The sequence below is a fragment of the Rhipicephalus microplus genome, chromosome X, assembly GCF_043290135.1.
Source record: "Rhipicephalus microplus isolate Deutch F79 chromosome X, USDA_Rmic, whole genome shotgun sequence".
NCBI lineage: Eukaryota > Metazoa > Arthropoda > Arachnida > Ixodida > Ixodidae > Rhipicephalus > Rhipicephalus microplus.
In genome coordinates, this window is record NC_134710.1 from 148,514,937 (window position 1) to 148,534,340 (window position 19,404).

The 19,404-nt window shown below is 44.7% G+C and overlaps 1 protein-coding gene across 1 annotated transcript in view; it reads right to left on the reverse strand.

Moving 5' to 3' along the window:
• Positions 1-18,899, reverse strand: part of LOC119176883 (synaptogenesis protein syg-2) — a 150,607-nt gene extending 131,708 nt beyond the window's left edge. Inside the window, exons 1-3 of the mRNA XM_075876457.1 lie at positions 18,404-18,899; positions 13,851-13,961; positions 1,617-1,820 (exon numbers count right to left, since the gene is read on the reverse strand). Coding sequence (XP_075732572.1) covers positions 1,617-1,820; positions 13,851-13,961; positions 18,404-18,899 — 811 coding nt within the window. The remainder of the gene's footprint in view (positions 1-1,616; positions 1,821-13,850; positions 13,962-18,403) is intronic.
• Positions 18,900-19,404: the final 505 nt, after the last annotated feature.

Below are 19,404 nucleotides of genomic sequence, written 5' to 3' on the forward strand. Positions count from 1 at the left end.
GAACTGCTACCAGGTCACAGTACGTCGACCTGTCGCCCTAAATACATTCGCGCCAAAGGAGGAACTCGTCTATGTATGTGAACATCTGATTGCAAAAGCGCAAAGCTTTTTGTCACCCATGTCTGACTTCCGCTAGTGACTCTGCTGCAGTGGCTGGTCACATATAAAGTAAGCACATCCACGTATCAATTGTTTTGGTCTTTTATATTGACGTATATGCCACTGTGTGCTCTCAAATGTCATATTTTTTTCTCGATACCAAAAATTTTATAGACAGGCAATTTTCCCTGAAGTCTCCAGAAATTTCTGTGTGACTTGGCAAAGCTGGAGAAATTATAAATGCCTGATAGCACAAAGGCATTTCCCCGAGCAGTGCCGCAATGCAGTCTTTAAATCGGCTACATTACAATGCGTACAATGATGATACAGTAATGTCTCGTGAATATACACGCGGTCATTCTTCCTCGAAAATCGATACACTAAAAGCACAACACGCCTGCTATACTTAAAGCACATGGTCACAACACCCCTCTCATTCAAACTAGGTCATCGCTGTCCCCAAGCCTAAACGCTTACACTGATGAGGCTCATGGCTTCTACGATATATACACTTGCCCAATTGTGGACGTATTTTTGTCTTGTGACAGTAATCACAATTCATGTCGCATGCCATTCATTTCGTGAACACACGCGCCGCATGCACTGCCCTTCCAGGTCACGAACTGACATAGCATATTTTTGATAAGAAAGTGGCGAGAGCCGACTTTTCGTGAACGGAAGCTCAAGCAAGTCAGATGAGGATTATTGTTGTCAGACAAAACCAAATTTCTCAAACTGCGCAAACTCCTTTCAGATTACACCATCGACTTCATCCTCGCACTCTCCTACACTGTCTTGGAGCATATTATAGAACGCGGAACACAGTTGACAAAAAAAAATTCGTCGACGATGCGCCAACATAAAGTTCCGGCTGCCCGCAGTTGTAGCACTGTAACATTCGTTACATATTGCCTCATATACTGCAAGTGCTCGAGTGCTACGCACACCACTACCGAGTGCATTGGAGGTATCTCGGAGAAAGCGAGACGCCTACAGCAGCGTTACGACAAGAGAAGCGATCCACAGTCCACGTGGCAGCCATGCTTCCACATGAGACCCGACTGAGGTTCCAGTGCGCGTGACGGAGGAAGGAAGCGACGCTAATAGCTCGTGATACCGGAATTCTCCGCGTTCGCTCTCTGATGTCTTCGTTCACTCAATCGGTTACGCCGATGCCAGGCAACAATGGCAACGCGGCTCAAAGCAGGAATAGGTGCCTGAAAGCTGCGCTCTAAAATATGCCATGTGGCTTGGGAAACATCTCATTAGCGGTGAGCTGGAGATCAAGTCGAACTTTTTTTCGAGCGACTGGCCCTACGTTCACGAACAACTATTATGCTTAATTTTTCTTCTTTTTTTCGCAAAAGAAAGTACAAGCCGATCCTCGTCTTTGAACACATTCTTCGTGGAAGGGACTGGTTTATGACAAGCAGAACTCATCAACAAACCTCTCCGTAACGCTGGCCTATGAACAACGCGAAAGAGGTCAGGATATAGTGCAACTCTGAGTAACTCACGGTTCATAGCAAGTGTCACCGAGGTGTGAACTGGAGCAGTGAGGTTCGAGTTCGCTGCCTCGCAGGTGAACACGGCACCCAAGTGGTCGCGGCGAAGCGTCCGCACGTGCAGCGTCACCTTGCGACCGTCCTGCTCCTTCTGATGGTACACGCGGTGTAAGTGCACCGAACCCTGACGCCACGTCACCCGGGGCTCTGGCTTGCCTGTAAAAAATGTGGGAACAAGAATTTTACAGCGAAGCATTTCTTAACGAACTTCGGCAATTTGAGCATATCTATCTATCTATCTATATATCTATCTATCTATCTATCTATCTATCTATCTATCTATCTATCTATCTATCTATCTATCTATCTATCTAGCCGCTCACGTTTGGGTGCTCTCGCGGTCACCCCCTGAACACTGCCTGAACCAAAATTAGCATGAAATAGTATGAACACTTGAAGAATATGACCAGCTGGTTGAGACATGAATAATGTCACAATCCCGTCGCGTACGTCGTCAAACACCTCCCGCACACAGTAGCACATACCAATCGGCGGGTATGTGCTGCTGGTATGCGGGTATGTGTCACAGGTGATAGACACCTAGTATCTACCCAAAAACGGGTAGAACACACATCGGAAATTTTAACGCATGGTGAAGAAATACCCGACATCGGTAACGCCTACCCAGCGAATGCAACGAATAAATGTCAGAGTCCCAGCTGGAATCAAACCCAAGCTTTTTGCGTGGCAATGAAACATTTTACCACAGAGCTACGCCCGTGGTCTCCGAAAAACTTCTCAAATAAACGCTAATCTTCTTGACACGTCAAAAGTGGTTGCAGGGCTGCCTACCTAACTTTATAGACATTAAATATGTACACCTTTTAACAGCCGTTACGTCGGGTTAGGGTCAATTGTGGTTAGTTGCCATGCGCTGAAGTTGATTTATGTAGCAGTGTCCAGGGCCAGAATCGTCGAGAGCATCAGCACTTCATATCAGCTTCTGGTGTTGCTAATACGTATGTTCCAGTTGGCACTCTTGCACTAGTGCAAACAACTGGTTATGTAAACATCTGCAACTCTTCAGCATATGTCTGTGCGTGCAACTATTGTACATATCTTTAGCGACATTTTATGACGTGTTGCTCAATAAAAAATTGCAACATAATCACCTTTCCTCCGCATTCTTGGCATAACGTCCATCTTGAAGTACGTGGGATCTGCCGAATTTTTTCACCCTAAACACACACACACACACACACACACACACACACGCACACACACACACAGACACACACACACACACACTAAGGAAAGGAATAAATACAAAATACGAGAACAGAAAGCATAAAAACTTAAATACAAAATCAGTTGCACTTGCAGGTGTCTGATAGAAACCTATAGTAAACAACAACCGTGTTATACGAAACCACAAGTAAAAAATTATATGTTGTTTTGTTCAGTGGTAAATTAATCAAATTTAACATTTATTAACAGTTCATAAAGAGTTTTTTTACTTGAAAATTTCATTTTTGTTTGCTATAGTCAGCGCGCGTTTTAGTATGAATATGTCAAACTAAAATAGCATGTGTCATTACAAACAGGATTGTTTTTAGCCTGTAAGTTGTTAGTTTTAAGACGTTAAAGCAATGAAAAATCTTAGGACTTAATTCGAAACACATAACTGCAAGGCAAAGGCACTAAGGAAAGAACTTTTGGTTTGCCACACTGCCCATAATATACCGCCATCTTTTTTCTTCAGAAGTATGAGTACTTCGTGAGACTTCATAATAGCTGCTAACCACATTATGCAACTATAGGTGAACTTAGACATATGCACCAAGAGAACGCGGCAGCGCGTAACAAGTGAAGGGTTCATATACACCAAAAAGTGTCCGTACAGGAGATAATGTAAGTGAATCCTAACACTGACTTTATTGTTAGTGGAAACGGTTGACCAATGACAAAAAAAGCATGTACGAGACAGAGAAGTCTTGCAAATTTTGGCCCCAGAATATTTGCATCTTCCCGGAGGCTTGGGCATGAGGCGGTGTACACTGGAAGCTGCACGCGAAACTTGCACGGCGTGCCACTCAAGTGTACACTGCTCAAATCTACTAGTGAGTAAATTGTTTTCATTCTGGGCCGAGGAAACTTAGCGATACATTTCGCTTTCCATCCTTTCCCGCTCAGTGTCATAGACTCGGATTTCTGTCGGTCGCTGTCATGGCCGACATGAGCTTAGTAGATAAGAAGAGCAGAATAGTGGACAATCAAATTAAATAATTGCATAACTGCTCGTGGCAACATATATTATCTGACTCTTCACTTAATTACGCATTCTTTCTGTAATTCGTCTTTGAGTGGAAGAAAACAATGGCTTTCCATCGGCCGCACTTCATGATGCGTAAAAAAAACTGAATAAATTGAGTCCTTACATTACACGGCACCTTCATTTCGAGTTGCGCTGTGAATATTTGCAGGAGGTATTTCTAAGCGTGAGAAGGGCTTGCTCCGATGTTCATATGGGATACCTACAATGCTCAGCAAGCTGGGTTGACAACGTGGGGCTCTGCATCTCACTCACTTGTACAGGGTAGCAAATCTACGCTGCACTAAAGCACCAGTGAGCTGGCTGACTGAAAACGCTTGTTTCTGATCAACAAGTGAGAGGCCAGCAACGAACGACACCAACACATAGAAACTTATCAAATCTCTGTGCAAGTGCTGGCGGGTAAACTGTACTGTAGCTGCCGCCGTACTCTTAAGGGGACTGTCTACCACTCGGAAATATTTTTCTGATTGTGGTGCCAATGAAAAGATTATTCATCACATCGGCGGCAACGAGCATAATTTTGTGCTAGAAAAAAGAGATTATAATTTTAACTTGGATGTTTAAAGTCAATAAAAAGAGACCACTAGCGTCACTCAACAGCGAAAGTGCACAATCTTGACAGTCTATTGGTTGGATAAGAAATACTTGCAGGAAGATTCAGTTTGCTTTAAAAGAAAACACGAATAACTTACAATTGTGTTTTATGCACTTGAGGCTGCTTTAGGTTGCGCCAGAGTCTAATTTTTGTTTTGTTTTTTCTCACGCGTTAAAATAGCCGCGCGGTGGCGCTGCCGGCGGTGTGTTCGCTTGCCTGCATGCCTGCCTGCAAACGGCGGAGGAATGCGACCACGGTGTCCGCCGCCATTCATAAGAACAAGAAAAACGTGAGTGCGTGCCGAAAAATGATCACTAAGGTATTTGTTTTGTTAATAAACAAAACCTGAGGAAGCCTGCGAAAAGCGCACGCAGCTTCAGTTTTCTACTTTCACCGGCAGTGACCCATGTCGTGGTAATTCATCCCACCGATGGAAGGAGACAGTACGTGGACAGAAAAATTTTGTTATAAAATATATGCGCACTTTTCAGAGAAACCACTGCAAGGTTGGACATTTCACATGGTATACACTTTTTATTGCGACACAAAACAGGAGAGCAATGAACGACGGTAGACAGTTCCCTTTAACAGAATTCGTGAAGCGGGCTTCTAATGGCCTCGCTTATCAGATGCAAACGCTAAGGTTTTCAGAATCCGTGGCTGCAGCTTACGCATGCCAAGTATTATTACCGCACAAAAGAGTGCTAGTTCCCTCATAGAAGATTCTCGCAGGATAACTCTGCGTGTGCGCTGAACTCAATCCCAGCCAAAGCCATGCTTTTCAAGAGCACAGAAACCCGTAACACGATACGGGCCTATGCATATTAACGCATGAGAGTGCCCCCCCTCCCCTAGGCACGCACGCACGCGCGTGTACGCCTACACACACACACACACACACACACACACACACACACTCCAATTCTGTCTGCAAGAATGCCCTTACAATTGTGTTTTCCAGGTAAGGTAGAGTCATAGCATAACGCAAAAATGCTGTAAAGAAATAATTACAAACCTCACCCAGCTCAACCGAAATTCTGGAAATAAAAAGTTTTTTTTGTTCAAACTAAGTCTTCCTTTAGATTAAAAAAATTGAAATAAATGACGTGCTAAAGCATATATTTTTCTTTTTCTGTTCTTCGAAAAAACAGAAAGGGAAGCTCTGGAATGCGCTTGACTCGTTTCGCCCGAGGATCCACGCTGCCAAAGAAACCATTTAGATCCAAGGCTTAGCCGACCGTCCTTTCTGGGCAGGCATGTGCGGCTTGCTTTGGCGTACGCAAACAAAGCAAAGGAACAGAGCTGCACCACGACTGCACAGGTACATGCGCTAAGCACACAGCGACAGCAGTGGGGTTGTTCGGCGTGAAGGAAACTGGTGCCACTTCTACAAAAAAGCGTCCGCTCACTGCTCCAACGCGTGCGAATAGAGAACCACCGAGTGTGCGCTGCCTTTCGGATGCGCGACTCCACCGGCCAAACAAGCCAAGGTGTGCCGTTCGCGCAAAGCCTGTCCCTTCGACAGCTGCACGCTCTCGGCGACGAGCGTAACAGCCATCCGCGTCAACACAACGTTGTGGTCGCATCTCGTACGCTCCCTTGTTTGGTCTACGCGACAATGAGCACGGAAAGACTTCCATCTTCCACGCCCACGCGCATGCAGCATTGTCTTTTGCTCTAGCTAAGACTATGCGGGTGTACATAATTGCTGTTGTTGCAACGTCTCTCAACACGATGTGTTTTCACTACAATCTTGCTCGCCACAAAAGCAGCGTATATGTAGCTCCCGTAGATAAACATTTTGTGAAGCCAGGAGGAACATGTCTAGTCTTGCTTTGCTCAGTCACCGTTAACGCTAACTACAGGGGTGCTTTTCAGTCACTATGGGCGTCTTTGCATCGCTGGGATGCCAAACGAATTTCATTCTTGACACAATAAATTAAAGGGACATTTCTTTTCTGCGTCGTCTAACGAGTAACTCGAAAATGTATGGACGTTAAACGAGTAAAGGGGTTTTTTTAGCCCTTCGACATTCTATGGTTTTACAAAATTTTTCACTTGCGGGCTAAAAAAAATGTATGGCTCTTTGAGTTTCCTGCCTGACTTGAATGTTACTTCAACGTTCAATGCTCCTTAGGTGTTTTGAGTAAAATCTGCTCCGTCTTTATCAAGTTGACAAAGTTGACCAGCAGAGGCTTATAAATGAAATTTAATATTGACTAATACTCTTCGATTTTGGGCAGATAATGACACTGAAAGCATTTTATTGTGTATTGGCGTGCCCGGCACAGCTTGTGAAGAGACAACACCCACCTCCCTTTTCGCATACCCACGCACGCACAAAAGATACAAAAACCATGCAAAATTGAATGACAGTGCGCGTTAAAAAACACATACAATATTTTCTCTAACTAGTGACGCGAAAGCCAAGATTGTGACAAGTTGCCCTTCGCTCGCGCTAAAAGATCAGAAATGATAATCAAAATCATCTTGTATTCTAGAATTCACACCAGTGCACACACATCTTTTTTTTCTTCCTTGTTTCCCCCACCCCTTATTTTTCTTACCTTCTATTAGTGTATATGTTAAAGCACAATAGGTTCACTCTTGGCAGTTAGCGGTCGTTCTCGTTCTTGCGCTATTTTCATGAGTTCACTAAGCGCTTTGTATTCTAATGGTGACACTCTCGACCGTTAATTCAGGTCTCAATATTTTTCGATCAATGGATGCTTGAAATGTGCCCGTTGTAAGGTTGTGTTTAAAGCTAGCTAAAGCAACTCACCGAGATTCTGGTTTTCCAATATTACACACACACAGTGTTCTAGAGGCTATGGTGCTCGACTGCTGACCCGATCGTTGCAGCATGGAACGCCAGTCATGGCGGTCGCTTTTTTCTTACAGACGGAAGTGCTTGAGCCCCGTGTGTGCTTGGATTTAGGTGCATGTTGAAGAACCCAAGGTGGTATAAATTTCCGGTGCCCTTCACTACGGAGGCTCTAATATTTGTATAGTGGTTTGGGATGTCAAACCCCACATATAAATCAATCAATCAATGAATCAATCAATCAATCAATTAATCAAATAATGACGCTTGACTCATTTTACGTTTATGAAATACTCTCACATAGATGTGTATAGGATTTTTTTTCTTTTTCCTCCCCTCTCTTTCTCATCTTCTTTCTCTTCCCCTTCCCTAATTCTACAGGGTAGGGTAGTCAACCCGAAGTCTCTCTGGTTAACCTCCCGGCCATTTCTCTTTCTGTTTCCTTCCTTCCTTCCAACATCTTCCCAATATTCGCTTGTAAGAGAAACTTTCAGTCAATCCCTATGCTGGACTTATGAGCGGAGGTCATAAGTTATTGGCAGATATAAGTTTTAAACGTAAAGCTTTGCGAATTGGGACCCGGAAGTGTATAGCGTTAACGTACAGCTTGTTTAGGCCTTTTTTTCCTCCCTCTGTCTTTATTCTTAAACTTCAATTTCGCGTCGGCTTAGAACACCGCGGCCGATTTCGTAAACGAGAACTGATCGGTTCATAGCTGTGCGCAGGGCTCTTCGTAACAAGCAGGGCAGAAGTAAGGGGTCGGAGGTGTGTGGTCAAACTCGCTTCGCAGACTCGCCCCTTCTGCCTATTCATGTCAGAAGAGAAGCAAACTTTGCAATGGGTGCAAAAAATAATAGTGAAGTGATGACGTACTTCTCACAAGAGCCTGCGTTTGATGCCAGACTTTCAGGGGTAGAGGTGCGTAGTAAGCCGTCATCGAAATGAAACATCGGCGTCCTCGGCCACCGTTAGCGTCAGAAACCTGAATAGCAATAACGCTAAAGTGTGACGGTAGAGGACAGGCGCAGATGGGAAGAGGCATGGGGAGGCTCGGCGCTCCCCATTCTATGATTAAGGGAGGCGGCAGCCTATGCCCTCTTTGTAAGCAGGCCTTCATGTTCTACGTGTCATTCGTGTGAGCTCTTCATGCTCTATAGGCTAGAATTATCGCTCAAACGAATAGAACTCATAGAATACAATTTACTTGGTATAATGAAACTTAGTTCGCTCAATTCACTTTCTAAACTAACTCGTCCAATAAAATACCGAAAATTTAATATACATTAAAGAAAGGCTATTTATGCAGTGTAACACTAAAGTGCTCGGATTTAAGAATACGCACTCCTGAAGACGGCCGTATGCGTGGCTATTGTTTCGAAAAAGTTTCGAGAAGCCCCATCGCGAGGCATTTCACTTGCTCGGTTTCCTCATCAGGGCAGCCAGGCGGGCCTCGCAAGTGGCGCGCCTCCTGCGCTGCGAGAGCCGTAAGCAAAGCCATCGCAGTGGGCGGTCCCACCGCGAAGCGCGTCGCGGCTCGAGCGAGGCGGCCGCCCAGCCGAGCGTGAAGCGCGCTTTTCCGAGTGAAAGGGTCCAGACCCCCCCGAAAAAGCGTCGTGCGTCCGATGTGGCGCGCGCTAAACCGGTGATGGCGGCAAAGAGTGATCTAGCGGAAATGCTCTTCCGGGACAGGGTTTGTGAGCCGCTGGCTCCTCAGAACATTTTTGGCGGGCCAATCAGAACGTCTGATATGAGACGACGACGAATGCGATAGTTTCTTATATTTTTTCCTACTTCTTTTATCGGCCATTTATTGGGAGCCACGGTTAACTTGCTTGCTTTAATCTCCCGTGACACGGCGGCTATAAACACAACGACGTCTCGCGCAATCGAAACGGACAGAGCAACCGGATGCAATGGGATATAGCCGCTACAGAGGGCTATGCAGCAAATCGGCTGTGCCCCTGTTGTAGAAGTCACGCACGACTGAACGAAACAAGCGATGTCATGTTTAGACCATGAAACACTGTAATCACTGCAGCAAGCGCGTGCTCTGCCGTTTAACCTTTTCATTTAGGCACGCGTGCGTGTCACTGAAATCATGAATGAGCGAAGCGAAAATATGATGAGTTAGTGTTATTGCCAAAGTGTGTATCCCGAAGTTTTAACCTACGCTTTCTGGAATGGTCGCTGAAGAATGAAATAAAGATCCTATCATACTCATTACAACAATTGAGCGCTCAGTTATGAGGTCAGTTTTCCGCCTTTTTTATATGTATTTATACTCCCGCACTCTCTTTGTCTCCATCGTTTCTTGTGCGAATAATGTTCACATTTGAAGAAGCAGCGCACAAAAGGAAACGCAAACACAAGCGCTGTCTTCACTGTTTGCTCTTCTTTCCTTCTGCGTGCTGCTTTTTCAAAATATCATAGCTCACCAAGTAGCCCATCAGTACATATTAGGCAAGTTCTTCTTTGAGTTTTTTTTTTTTCGAAATATAAAGAAAAGCCTTCTGAGCGAGATGCGTCAATCACCTTTCGCTGACACGGTTCTGATGACCAGGTGCGAGTGAAATCACTGATAACAATTCTGGTGATACATCAAGCTTAGAGTGGCTCGTTTTGATGCCGCCATTGTTTCGCGGCATGTATAAGTACACCCGTCCGCACCTTTAACTCGAACGCTTCAATGCGTGGCCTCGGCTCGCTTGAACTGAGGTCAGCGCCACCAAGCGTTGAAAGTGATATGCTTGCTGCAATTACTGATCACTGAGCGCACGTCGGTTTCAGTAGCAAATTTCTGTTTCCAATTAGTACACCTGACCAGCAGGGCGAATGTAATCGCTTGGCATTCCGTTTTCGCCCCATTTCATTCTTGACTAAGTTATCACACGTGCCCATGGCGTTAGTTGTCGTATACTTATCTCGACAATGAACCATTGCGTGCGACAGTTTAGGCACCTTTCGAGTTTGAATTCACAGCTGCTGGTAAAAGGAAATCAAATGTATAAAAACGAAAGCAAACGTATGTTCATGGCGTTTGTAAAAGTTGCGCAATAAATAGATTTGAGATGAATTGACGTTGTTCATGTTCTGACTAACTAATACTCAGTGCGAATTTACCTTTTCTCACAATTTAAAGTGCTCTTTTCTGCTCGGTTCACGCTTTACGGAAGATGGGTGTTTATTGCCAGAAGAGGCGTCAGTAGAAAGCACGCATTCACAAACTTCTTTATTGCTGTTGCTAATAAACTTGTGTCCAAGTATCAAAGATACCTACACTTGTTCAAGCTTTTCTTTTCGTTTGATTTGTGGGGTTTAACGTCCCAAAACCACCATATGATTATGAGAGACGCCGTAGTGGAGGGCTCCGGAAATTTTGACCACCAGGGGTTCTTTAACGTGCATCCAAATCTGAGCACACAGGCCTACAACATTTCCGCCTCCATCGGAAATGCAGCCACCGCAGCCGGGATTTGATCCCGCGACCTGCGGGTCAGCAGCCGAGTACCTTAGCCACTAGACAAGCTTTTCTTTTCGAAAATAGACATTCGTATCGGCACGGCCATACTAAGTTGGGGCACCCGCATAAAGAATATGCGACGGGGCGACAAGTTATTGTATCTCCACATTCATTCTGTTAATGTATATATTCCATTTCTTGACATTTTTTCACTTAAAAGAGTCAGTATTATATTTAATAAGAGGGCAGTTGAAGCTCTTATATGAGATAACTACGCACGAAAATTGCATTGTATCTTCGCGTCTTCTTTTCTGAAAACACACATATACATTGCGCTCCGAGACCACATCTTCCGTGCAGCTGGAGCCAAACAGGAAAGTATACATTCTAAATTGCGAGAACAGTTCAATTCATTCTGCCTGACAATTATTTAATCAGAACGTAAACAATGCCACCGCTTTCTAGATTTATTTACTGTGCAACTTTTACAAACGCCAGGAACGTGCGTTTAGTCTGCTTTTTATACATGTCAATTTTTTAGCAGTAACTGCGAATTTGACATTTAGAAGGTGGATAAGCTGTCGTACGCAATAGTTAATTGTCAAGATAAGTACGTGGGAACAAACGTCATGGGCACGCGCGATAATGTTTCCACGAGCAAAGTGTGGTGAAAATGGGATGACAAGCGAGTGCGTTTGAGCCACTGGTCAGGCAGTCTGGAAACAGAAACACACAAGTGAAACCAAAGTTCGTTCCATGTATTGTTAACTGCAGCGAGCATATCAGTTCCAAAGCTTGGTGGCGCTGACCTCAGTTCAAGTGAGCCGAGGCCACGCGCTGGCGCGTTCGAGTTAAAGCTGCTGATGGCTGCACATCTGCATTTATCCGGGACCTGCCGTTACTGACCTACTCTCCCGGCTAGTAGCTGTAATGTGTATTATTTTTTTTAAGTAGGAGGCAGCAGCTGAATTGATGACAGCCGCAGATTGTAGACCTTGCGCTTGAATGGCAAACTTCTATTTTCGTAAAAGACTTTGAAGTTCTCCGTGTAATCACACGCTATCGACCACTGCAATGGCCATCCACGCAATCGAAAACCCAGCAATAGTCCTTATAAATTTACATCACCCGTAAACTAGCACTGCATAAAGCGGGCGTTGTGATAAGTCTAGTCAATATTAGCACTTCGTAATGCACAAATAAAAAAGTCACAGTTTCGCCGGAATGGCGAAGCAATGAGTGCGATAACAAAAACAGGTATGTCACACGATAAGAGACAAGCCTCCAAGTCATTGCGGCGTCTCGCTGAAGCACAAAGATGGATGCCCGAAAAGAAGGCATAGGCATACACAGCACAAGCGTGAACTAACGACTGTCGCAGTCACACTTTGTGCTAGAGCGACCCGCTGCGAATGCCAACAACGCAGATCCTGCTGCTCTCAGATACCTCTTTGTCTTTAAAACTGCGCAGCTGCGTAGAGCGACTCCTTTGCGTCTCCTGCCGCAAGGTGGCGACTGAAGCAACGTATGCATGACGACCTTTTTTGTTTTTGTTTTTTCGTTCCACATCACGAGTGGGTACAGACAAGGGCCACTTTTTCGTGCGCGTCTGAAAGGACGTTTTCGAAGTCAAAGAAAATGTAGGAGCATTTCCCAATACAGAACAAGCTGAAACTCCTTCGAGATATGAGTACCACCAGTGGCTATTGGTGTATATAATAGCTCGTCGTTATTACGCCAGCGCACACATGACACAAGGTTGAGCAGTATAACTGGTTCGAATCTCCAGCTGGGTGCTCCAATATTTTTTCTTCATATGCATATCCGGTACATGGCGCTGACAGCAAAAGTCTTCCGAATGCGTCTCGATAGCTGCTATCGCCATAAAACTTTTTTTGCTTCAGAACCTCTTCTGCAACGTTTGCCGCAAACTTCCGAGAAGCAACTCCATGTTTTACTGGCATGAAGGGTAAGGATGGGTGTCGAAGTCTTTCAGTCAAATAGAGTCTTGTATAATAGTCTGTGAAGTACGTCATCAACCAATATGAGTTTTAAGAAAGATTTGATCCCGCTGACACATTTACCGAATTCGAAATGTACATGAACTACATGCACTTACTTAATGTGGTTTGTTTTTCTTTTTAAAATTATTTTGTCCATACTCATCAAGCACAAGCCACGCCCCCATAAAAGCACGAACTTTTTCTGTTTTATCATTTTAGAAAATTAAGTACTCATTAGAATTACAGCATTATCCGCATTTCATGTCTCTTCTCTCGCAGAGACACACAAGAAACGCCTTTGAAAAACTTCTCTGTTTCAGAAGCTATCGTCTTTGTCGAACAAGGGAAACAGGCCTTTAAACTCGCTTTTCTTTCTTTCATGACGAAGGGAGCGAGCGTAGCATGGCTTTCTATAGTGTGACAAAGAGGTGGGAAAGCGAAGTGAGTTCGAAAAAAATAAGATAAGATTAGGAGGAGGAAAAGGAAGAAGAGAAAGCCGCTAGCTCCGCCGTTTCCGCAATCTTTGCACCGTAGCTGTCCCTATCTTTTAGTGCTCGTACGGTGTTAATGGTTAGGGTGGCCAATGATTCAATATTACCGCGGCGTTATTGCATCGTTCAACGTGTTAAGCTCTAAATGCTCAATCAATAAAATGCCCCAGTTATCCTTGCTCTGGCGCCTCTGCCATCCTTGCGAGACAAAATTACCCGCCACGACAGCTTGCTTACCAGCTATGGTACAGTGCTGCTGAATTCGAAGACATAAGTTTGATGCCAGCTGTGGCAGTCAGATTTTCATGTTTCATGGGGCAACATGCAAACTGACTTTCGTGATTATTTTGTTGCACGTTAAAGAAAATAACAAGATTGAAGTTTCCGAAAACATTTTTTTAAGAAGGGACTTCATTGAAATTAGCTATACTAAAAATCTTTTCAAGCACTGCTGTAGTAATTACGCTTTCAACTTTGTGAACTGTTGACACGTAGCGACTGCGTGCAGAGAAAATTCAATGCTTTCAATGCTTCTTACCTCCATTGACGACACAGTTGAGGATCAGTAGAGTGCCCTCGTTGTAAGGACCCACAGTGCCGTTTAACACGTTCATTTTTTCGTCTAATATAATAGGCTGGCTTGGCGCCACTGCACAATAGAATAAAAAAAAGAAGGGGGGTGGGGGTGAGAGAGAGCCAATAAAACAAAGAAGCATGCGACAAACTGAACGTTTACAGAACGCAGAAGTGACATGTAGACGCAGTCACAAAATTGGCGCTCAAACTTCAAGGACAGTGTTAAAAGAACATTACATCGCAGGTACCTCCTAATTATAAGAAACAGTTATAAGTGCTGTAAATGTAAAATGTGCTTGACACATCAACTGTATGGCGCAAAGGGACCTGAGAAGCACGTCAATATGACTCGGAGGAGTAATGAGCACGGGACTACCACTTCGGTAACATTCACCTGAACAACTAAGGCAATGAGGAAGTGCACCATCTATAGGCTCAACTACAACAGGAAAATTCACAAAATGACTTTGACAGAACGTACATACCGGACATCTGGCTTAACGTTTATCTAATCACCTGCCCGTTGCGACGTAATGTAGGCTGCCCTTCAACGGCTGTGCAATATCTCTTTTTATTTTGTCTCTGTTTCTTCCCTTTCTCTTGCTCGCTCACTCAGTACTATTGCAGTACACAAACAATTTTACCTCGACCATTTTTCTTTTGCCGTGCAGCAAATTCGTAATTACCATCAGTAATTAGGAATATCCTTGTTATCATTTTATAGACGACAGCCTGCCCAGCAGCGACATAACTCTGCACGTTCATTTTACAGGCTGTTTATCAGTCAAAGCCGTTCGGCCATTTTGGGAGAGGTAGTAACACCATTTATAACCGTTTCTGTCACAACAACGCTTTCGCCATACGCGAACTACGCACCAGCGCCTCGAGGCCACATCGCTCACAGCACCCGATGCAAGGTCAGCAATAAAACGATAGGCATATATTGTTGAGAAGCATCACATCCACGATCGATAGCTTTGTAGACTCGGCGCTCCTACATTCTCCCCGGCCACTCAACACCGGCACAGAGCAATGTTTGGCTCCCGAAGGGACGACACGGTCTCATAAGTGCCACCACGCTCACGCCTCTCGATAGATTGCTGCATTAACTCTGAGTTTTGTGCGAGGCAACAACACCTCTTGGACCCAACTGCATCGCTGTGATCAACGGACGTCGCTCGAAATGCGCTGCCTCGCCACTGCTGTCTGTGCTGAGAGCATGTTTGATCAGGAATGGTGCAAACGTCTTTTGTTTCTGTGCTTGTCACCTACTAGTAACACACGCTGAGCACCGTGTCGCTGCCCATCGAGTTCAGTGCCCTTACAGTGCAGATGAATATAAAGTGAAACAAAAGAGCCGAAGGCAGGCAGAGATGCTGAGCGCTGTGCAGACGATGCTGGCAGGATATAAACAAACAACAAGTTAAACCTTTTCTTGGGCGCTGTATGAAGTAAGATTAGCAAATAAGATGGATTAGCGGCTGCTCGGACCTACATGCGTCAAAAGCACCTCTACACGTAAGTATTAGTCTAGTAGAAAAGAACGGGTTGTTGCCAGCATTCTCACTAGAAAAAGCACTAAGCGTTGTGTCACGTGGTTCAAATAGAAAACAAGGAGAGCGGGGCTAATGGAAGAAGTCCCGGGACTTCGGGCGCTCCTCGCTCTTCTCTTGTCGGTACGTGAAACATTCGCAGAACACGGAACGGCAAAGTGCTTCTTCTCTTGTGAAAGAATCATTGAAAGACAATAAAATCTGCAAAAGCCTCTGTAGGCCCTGTACAACTTTAACCCTCTGCATTAAAAATGTATTCTCGCTCTACAGAACCTTGCAAGACTTCATTCGTATGGCACCGTAATTTATATATTTTATTCTTCGGGTATCGTTGCTTCCCCTGTCAGTCTCATTTGTTTTGCTTGCTTGTTCTGAGTATAGCACAACAGTGCATACAATTGGGGCTAAAAAAGGATGTATAGTAGAGCTAGAGCACTTAAATGGACAATTAACAATGCAGCAACATTTATTCAAGCAATACAATTGCGGAAGTGAAAAGAGCTGAGGAATTGTGCCGCGGAAGTGAGAAAAGCCGTATAATTGTGGCTGATACTGTATCATTAAAGATTCACTTTTCATTGTGACAGTTTCAACTGCACTATTTCACAGAAAACATCAAGAGCCTGAATGTAGGGAACAAGAATACTAATTATACATGATGTATTTGCTCCTCAAAATTAAAATACGAAAATGAGACAGGCCGCAGGAGGCTCTGGATTTATTTTGACCAGATTGTTTTTAAACGTGCACCGACATTCACTTAGCCTACGCGTTCTACGTGCGATAACTGTATCTTCTAGAAAACTATCGTCCAGGTACTTTGTGCATCTCACCACTTCAGTGAGCCGAGAAAAGAACTTTTAACAGTGCTAGGTAGACTTGATAACCGCCCTCTAGAGCCGGAAAGTGTCCTCAACCACTGACCTACACCGCCCTCGGCGCAAAAAGCTTTCATGGCGTTGTTGTGCTTCTGGCGTACAATTAGTCCTGTAGAGACAGACTCTAAGCAGAGTTCTCTCACCTTTTCATGTTTTTCGTATGTTTTCTGGTTTTATTTTTGTAACTTCTGCCACCCAACAAAGGAGTCCTGCAACACTTTTCTTAGTTATAATGGAATAGACTCACTAATATCGCATGACTCTTCACGTATCACATTCCACAAAATTTTTTAGAATCCATCAAGTGCGAGCTGCGTGGCATGTTTTTCTATTCTCTTCTATAGGAGAGAGAGATATGACAAGGATGCAATTATATGCGTCCCTTCATCAGCGCGACATGATCTTGAGCTCCTTTTTTGGTTTCTTTTCTTTCAAACCGAGGCAACTGTAACTGCGATCGCGAGCGCGACCACCCGGGCACGTGGTGGCATCCCACGGCGGCCACGCTAACTACGCAGCTCACGATGCTCAAATCGCTCAATGGCTGTAGACTTGGGTAAATGGCGCAATATTTAGGTTGTATGGCATCATTTAAAGAGAGAGACGAGAGAGTGATTTCTAGCTTACTTTGAGTGTTATTGTACATTCTAGGCCATGTGCTGCGCCATAATGTTTGGCTTGCGCATTTTCAAGAACTTCGGATACCGATCGGCAGTGTTTTCTGACCATGCTCAATTAGTGTTGTGGGGCCCATTCAACTTTTATTCCCCATACTCGCTTCCACAACCCAGAGCAGACAGTCGTTCTCAGAACTGGCTAACATTCCTGTCTTTCCGTCTATTTCTTCTTCGTAAGCATAAGTACACAGGCGTTTTAAGATTTCAACCACATCTAAATGCGCCTGCTATTACCAGGAATTGAACCCGTCTTCTCGATTTTAGCAGTCCATGGCTGGCGTTACACAAAAGCAATAATGAAGCGAAGAAAGGAAAGTCTGAAAGAGACTTCCATGAAGATCTGCAAGAGACAAAGAGCTGTTTGTCTCTTGTTGTAAGAGACAAATGTAAGAGTTGTTGTAAGAGTTGTAAGAGACAAATGAGCTGTTTTTATATTTGCTTTCATCTCATTGTAATTGTTGTTAAAAAGACCGGACCAATATTTTTTTCCTTTGCCTTTAATAATATGCGGGTTGTAAGAATAACTGAATTTTGGAATAAGTTTCAAAGTGAGTGCCGTAACGATAGCTTTTCTAGAAAGTTTATCTTCAACGTGAAGCATCTTACGAGCTTGCAATAGAGGCGGAAACTCCTCTATAATTTGTTCTTTTTTTTTTTTTGTTGTGGCGGCTTGCGTTTTCTTTTGGAAATCGCAGCTGGTCAAAAAGCAGGTTATGCTTAGAGCAACTCGATACAGTAAAAGCAAACCTGAGTCCATCACCTGCTTCACTCGAGCTAACTACATGCACACACCTCAGGTTTTTCACTACACCTATGTTCCACGTCCTGGCCAATGCTGTAGCATGGTATCCTTTCGTTGTATAGAGCCTCGTTTGGGTCCCCTTGATGGCTCAGCCAGTGTCGGGCACAGAGTTCCGCCTGAAGTGACGTTGCGGTACATGCACACAATTAAAATTAAACGACGAAGGGCTAGCCGTGTCCCGTTTCGCGTGTTACAGTGGTTTGTGAAATCTCTTGAATGAGCAGAGTGCCCTCAACGAGCACCCACCGGGGCTACTTGAGCGTGAAAAGAGCGCGCACGCTCCTCATGCTGAAAGAAGAGCACGCGTGCGCTGTTCCTTGGGAGCTTGCGTGCAGCACAACGAAAGTGGCTGTTCGCAGCACGCTCGTTGGTGCCCTCAAAAGGCTGACCTGTATGAGCAATGCTGTTGTAACTCGTACTTGGTAAGTCCGCGCATGGTCTTTCTCAAGAGGTTGTCATTGAGAAAAAGAGAGAGAGACTTCGCGGGACAGTGTGAGAACCCCGCCGTTTTGTTGAGAGCAAGTTCCGTTTTTTTTTTATCAGCGCGCGGAAACAGGAAACAGTCGCGTCATAGCAACAGACAATGAAGGAAACGGCACACCGACCGATGATTTCGAGCTGCACCTCGTAGCTCTTGCGGGCTCCGTACTTGAACTCCACGTTGCAGACGTAGAGACCGTGGTCCTCGTAGCGCAGCGACGAAATGGAGAGTAGCGCGGGCCGGCGCACGGCCGAGAAGTGGGCCCGATTGCGCAGCGAGTCGGCCACCGAGTGGCGAGCTTGAACCAGTCCACCCGTGCCGCGGTGGCTCGGCAGGGCGTCCAGCGTGTACAGCGGCGCCTGCGGACTGTTGGCGCGATGCCACCAGGCGCGCACCGCAGGCTCTGACCGAGGTCCTAGGTCACATGGAAGCTCAGCACTCGCAGTCGGCGACAGCAATACGTTCACTGCTCGAGAAACAAGACACCGTGAATGAGTCGCGGGGCGTTTCTGCAATCGGTGCGTGTACGAAATGTAAGAGCTCGACAAGAGGTTGCAGTAAATACGAGGTGTTTGCAGGCCAATGGTAAATATCTGCTGTAGCTCCAGGTATGTAAGCATTCATGTGCGACAGATGTTGCGACGCTTCAAAAATAACAGAAGTTAATATAACTTTATGTGCTGACAAGTTCCGGCTCAAATTATGCACAGTACTTTTTTTTGCTGAAGAAAGGACCATTGTTTGTAACTAGGAATGATGCCACGCTTATTATAAGACGAAACGTATCTAAAAAAAAGTTCGGGAGATCCCATGCCTTGTGGGAATCGGTTGAATACGAAACATTCAGCAAGTGATTGACTATGCTGAATTATCCGGCTTTGAGCAAAGCGTTGCGAGATGGATTGGCATGTTTTTGTCAGTGAAGCAGTTCTGTGCGAATAGTGGGTTCACCAGGAATTTTGACTACCCTAAACTTTCTAGAAGAACTTTGCACTACACTGGGTAACTTATGGGTAACTTATGACATGGTGTAGCGTGAGTACTCACGTTAGAGCAAAGACGACAATATTTATTTATTTATTTATTTATTTATTTATTTTTATTTATTTATTCATTCATTTTATG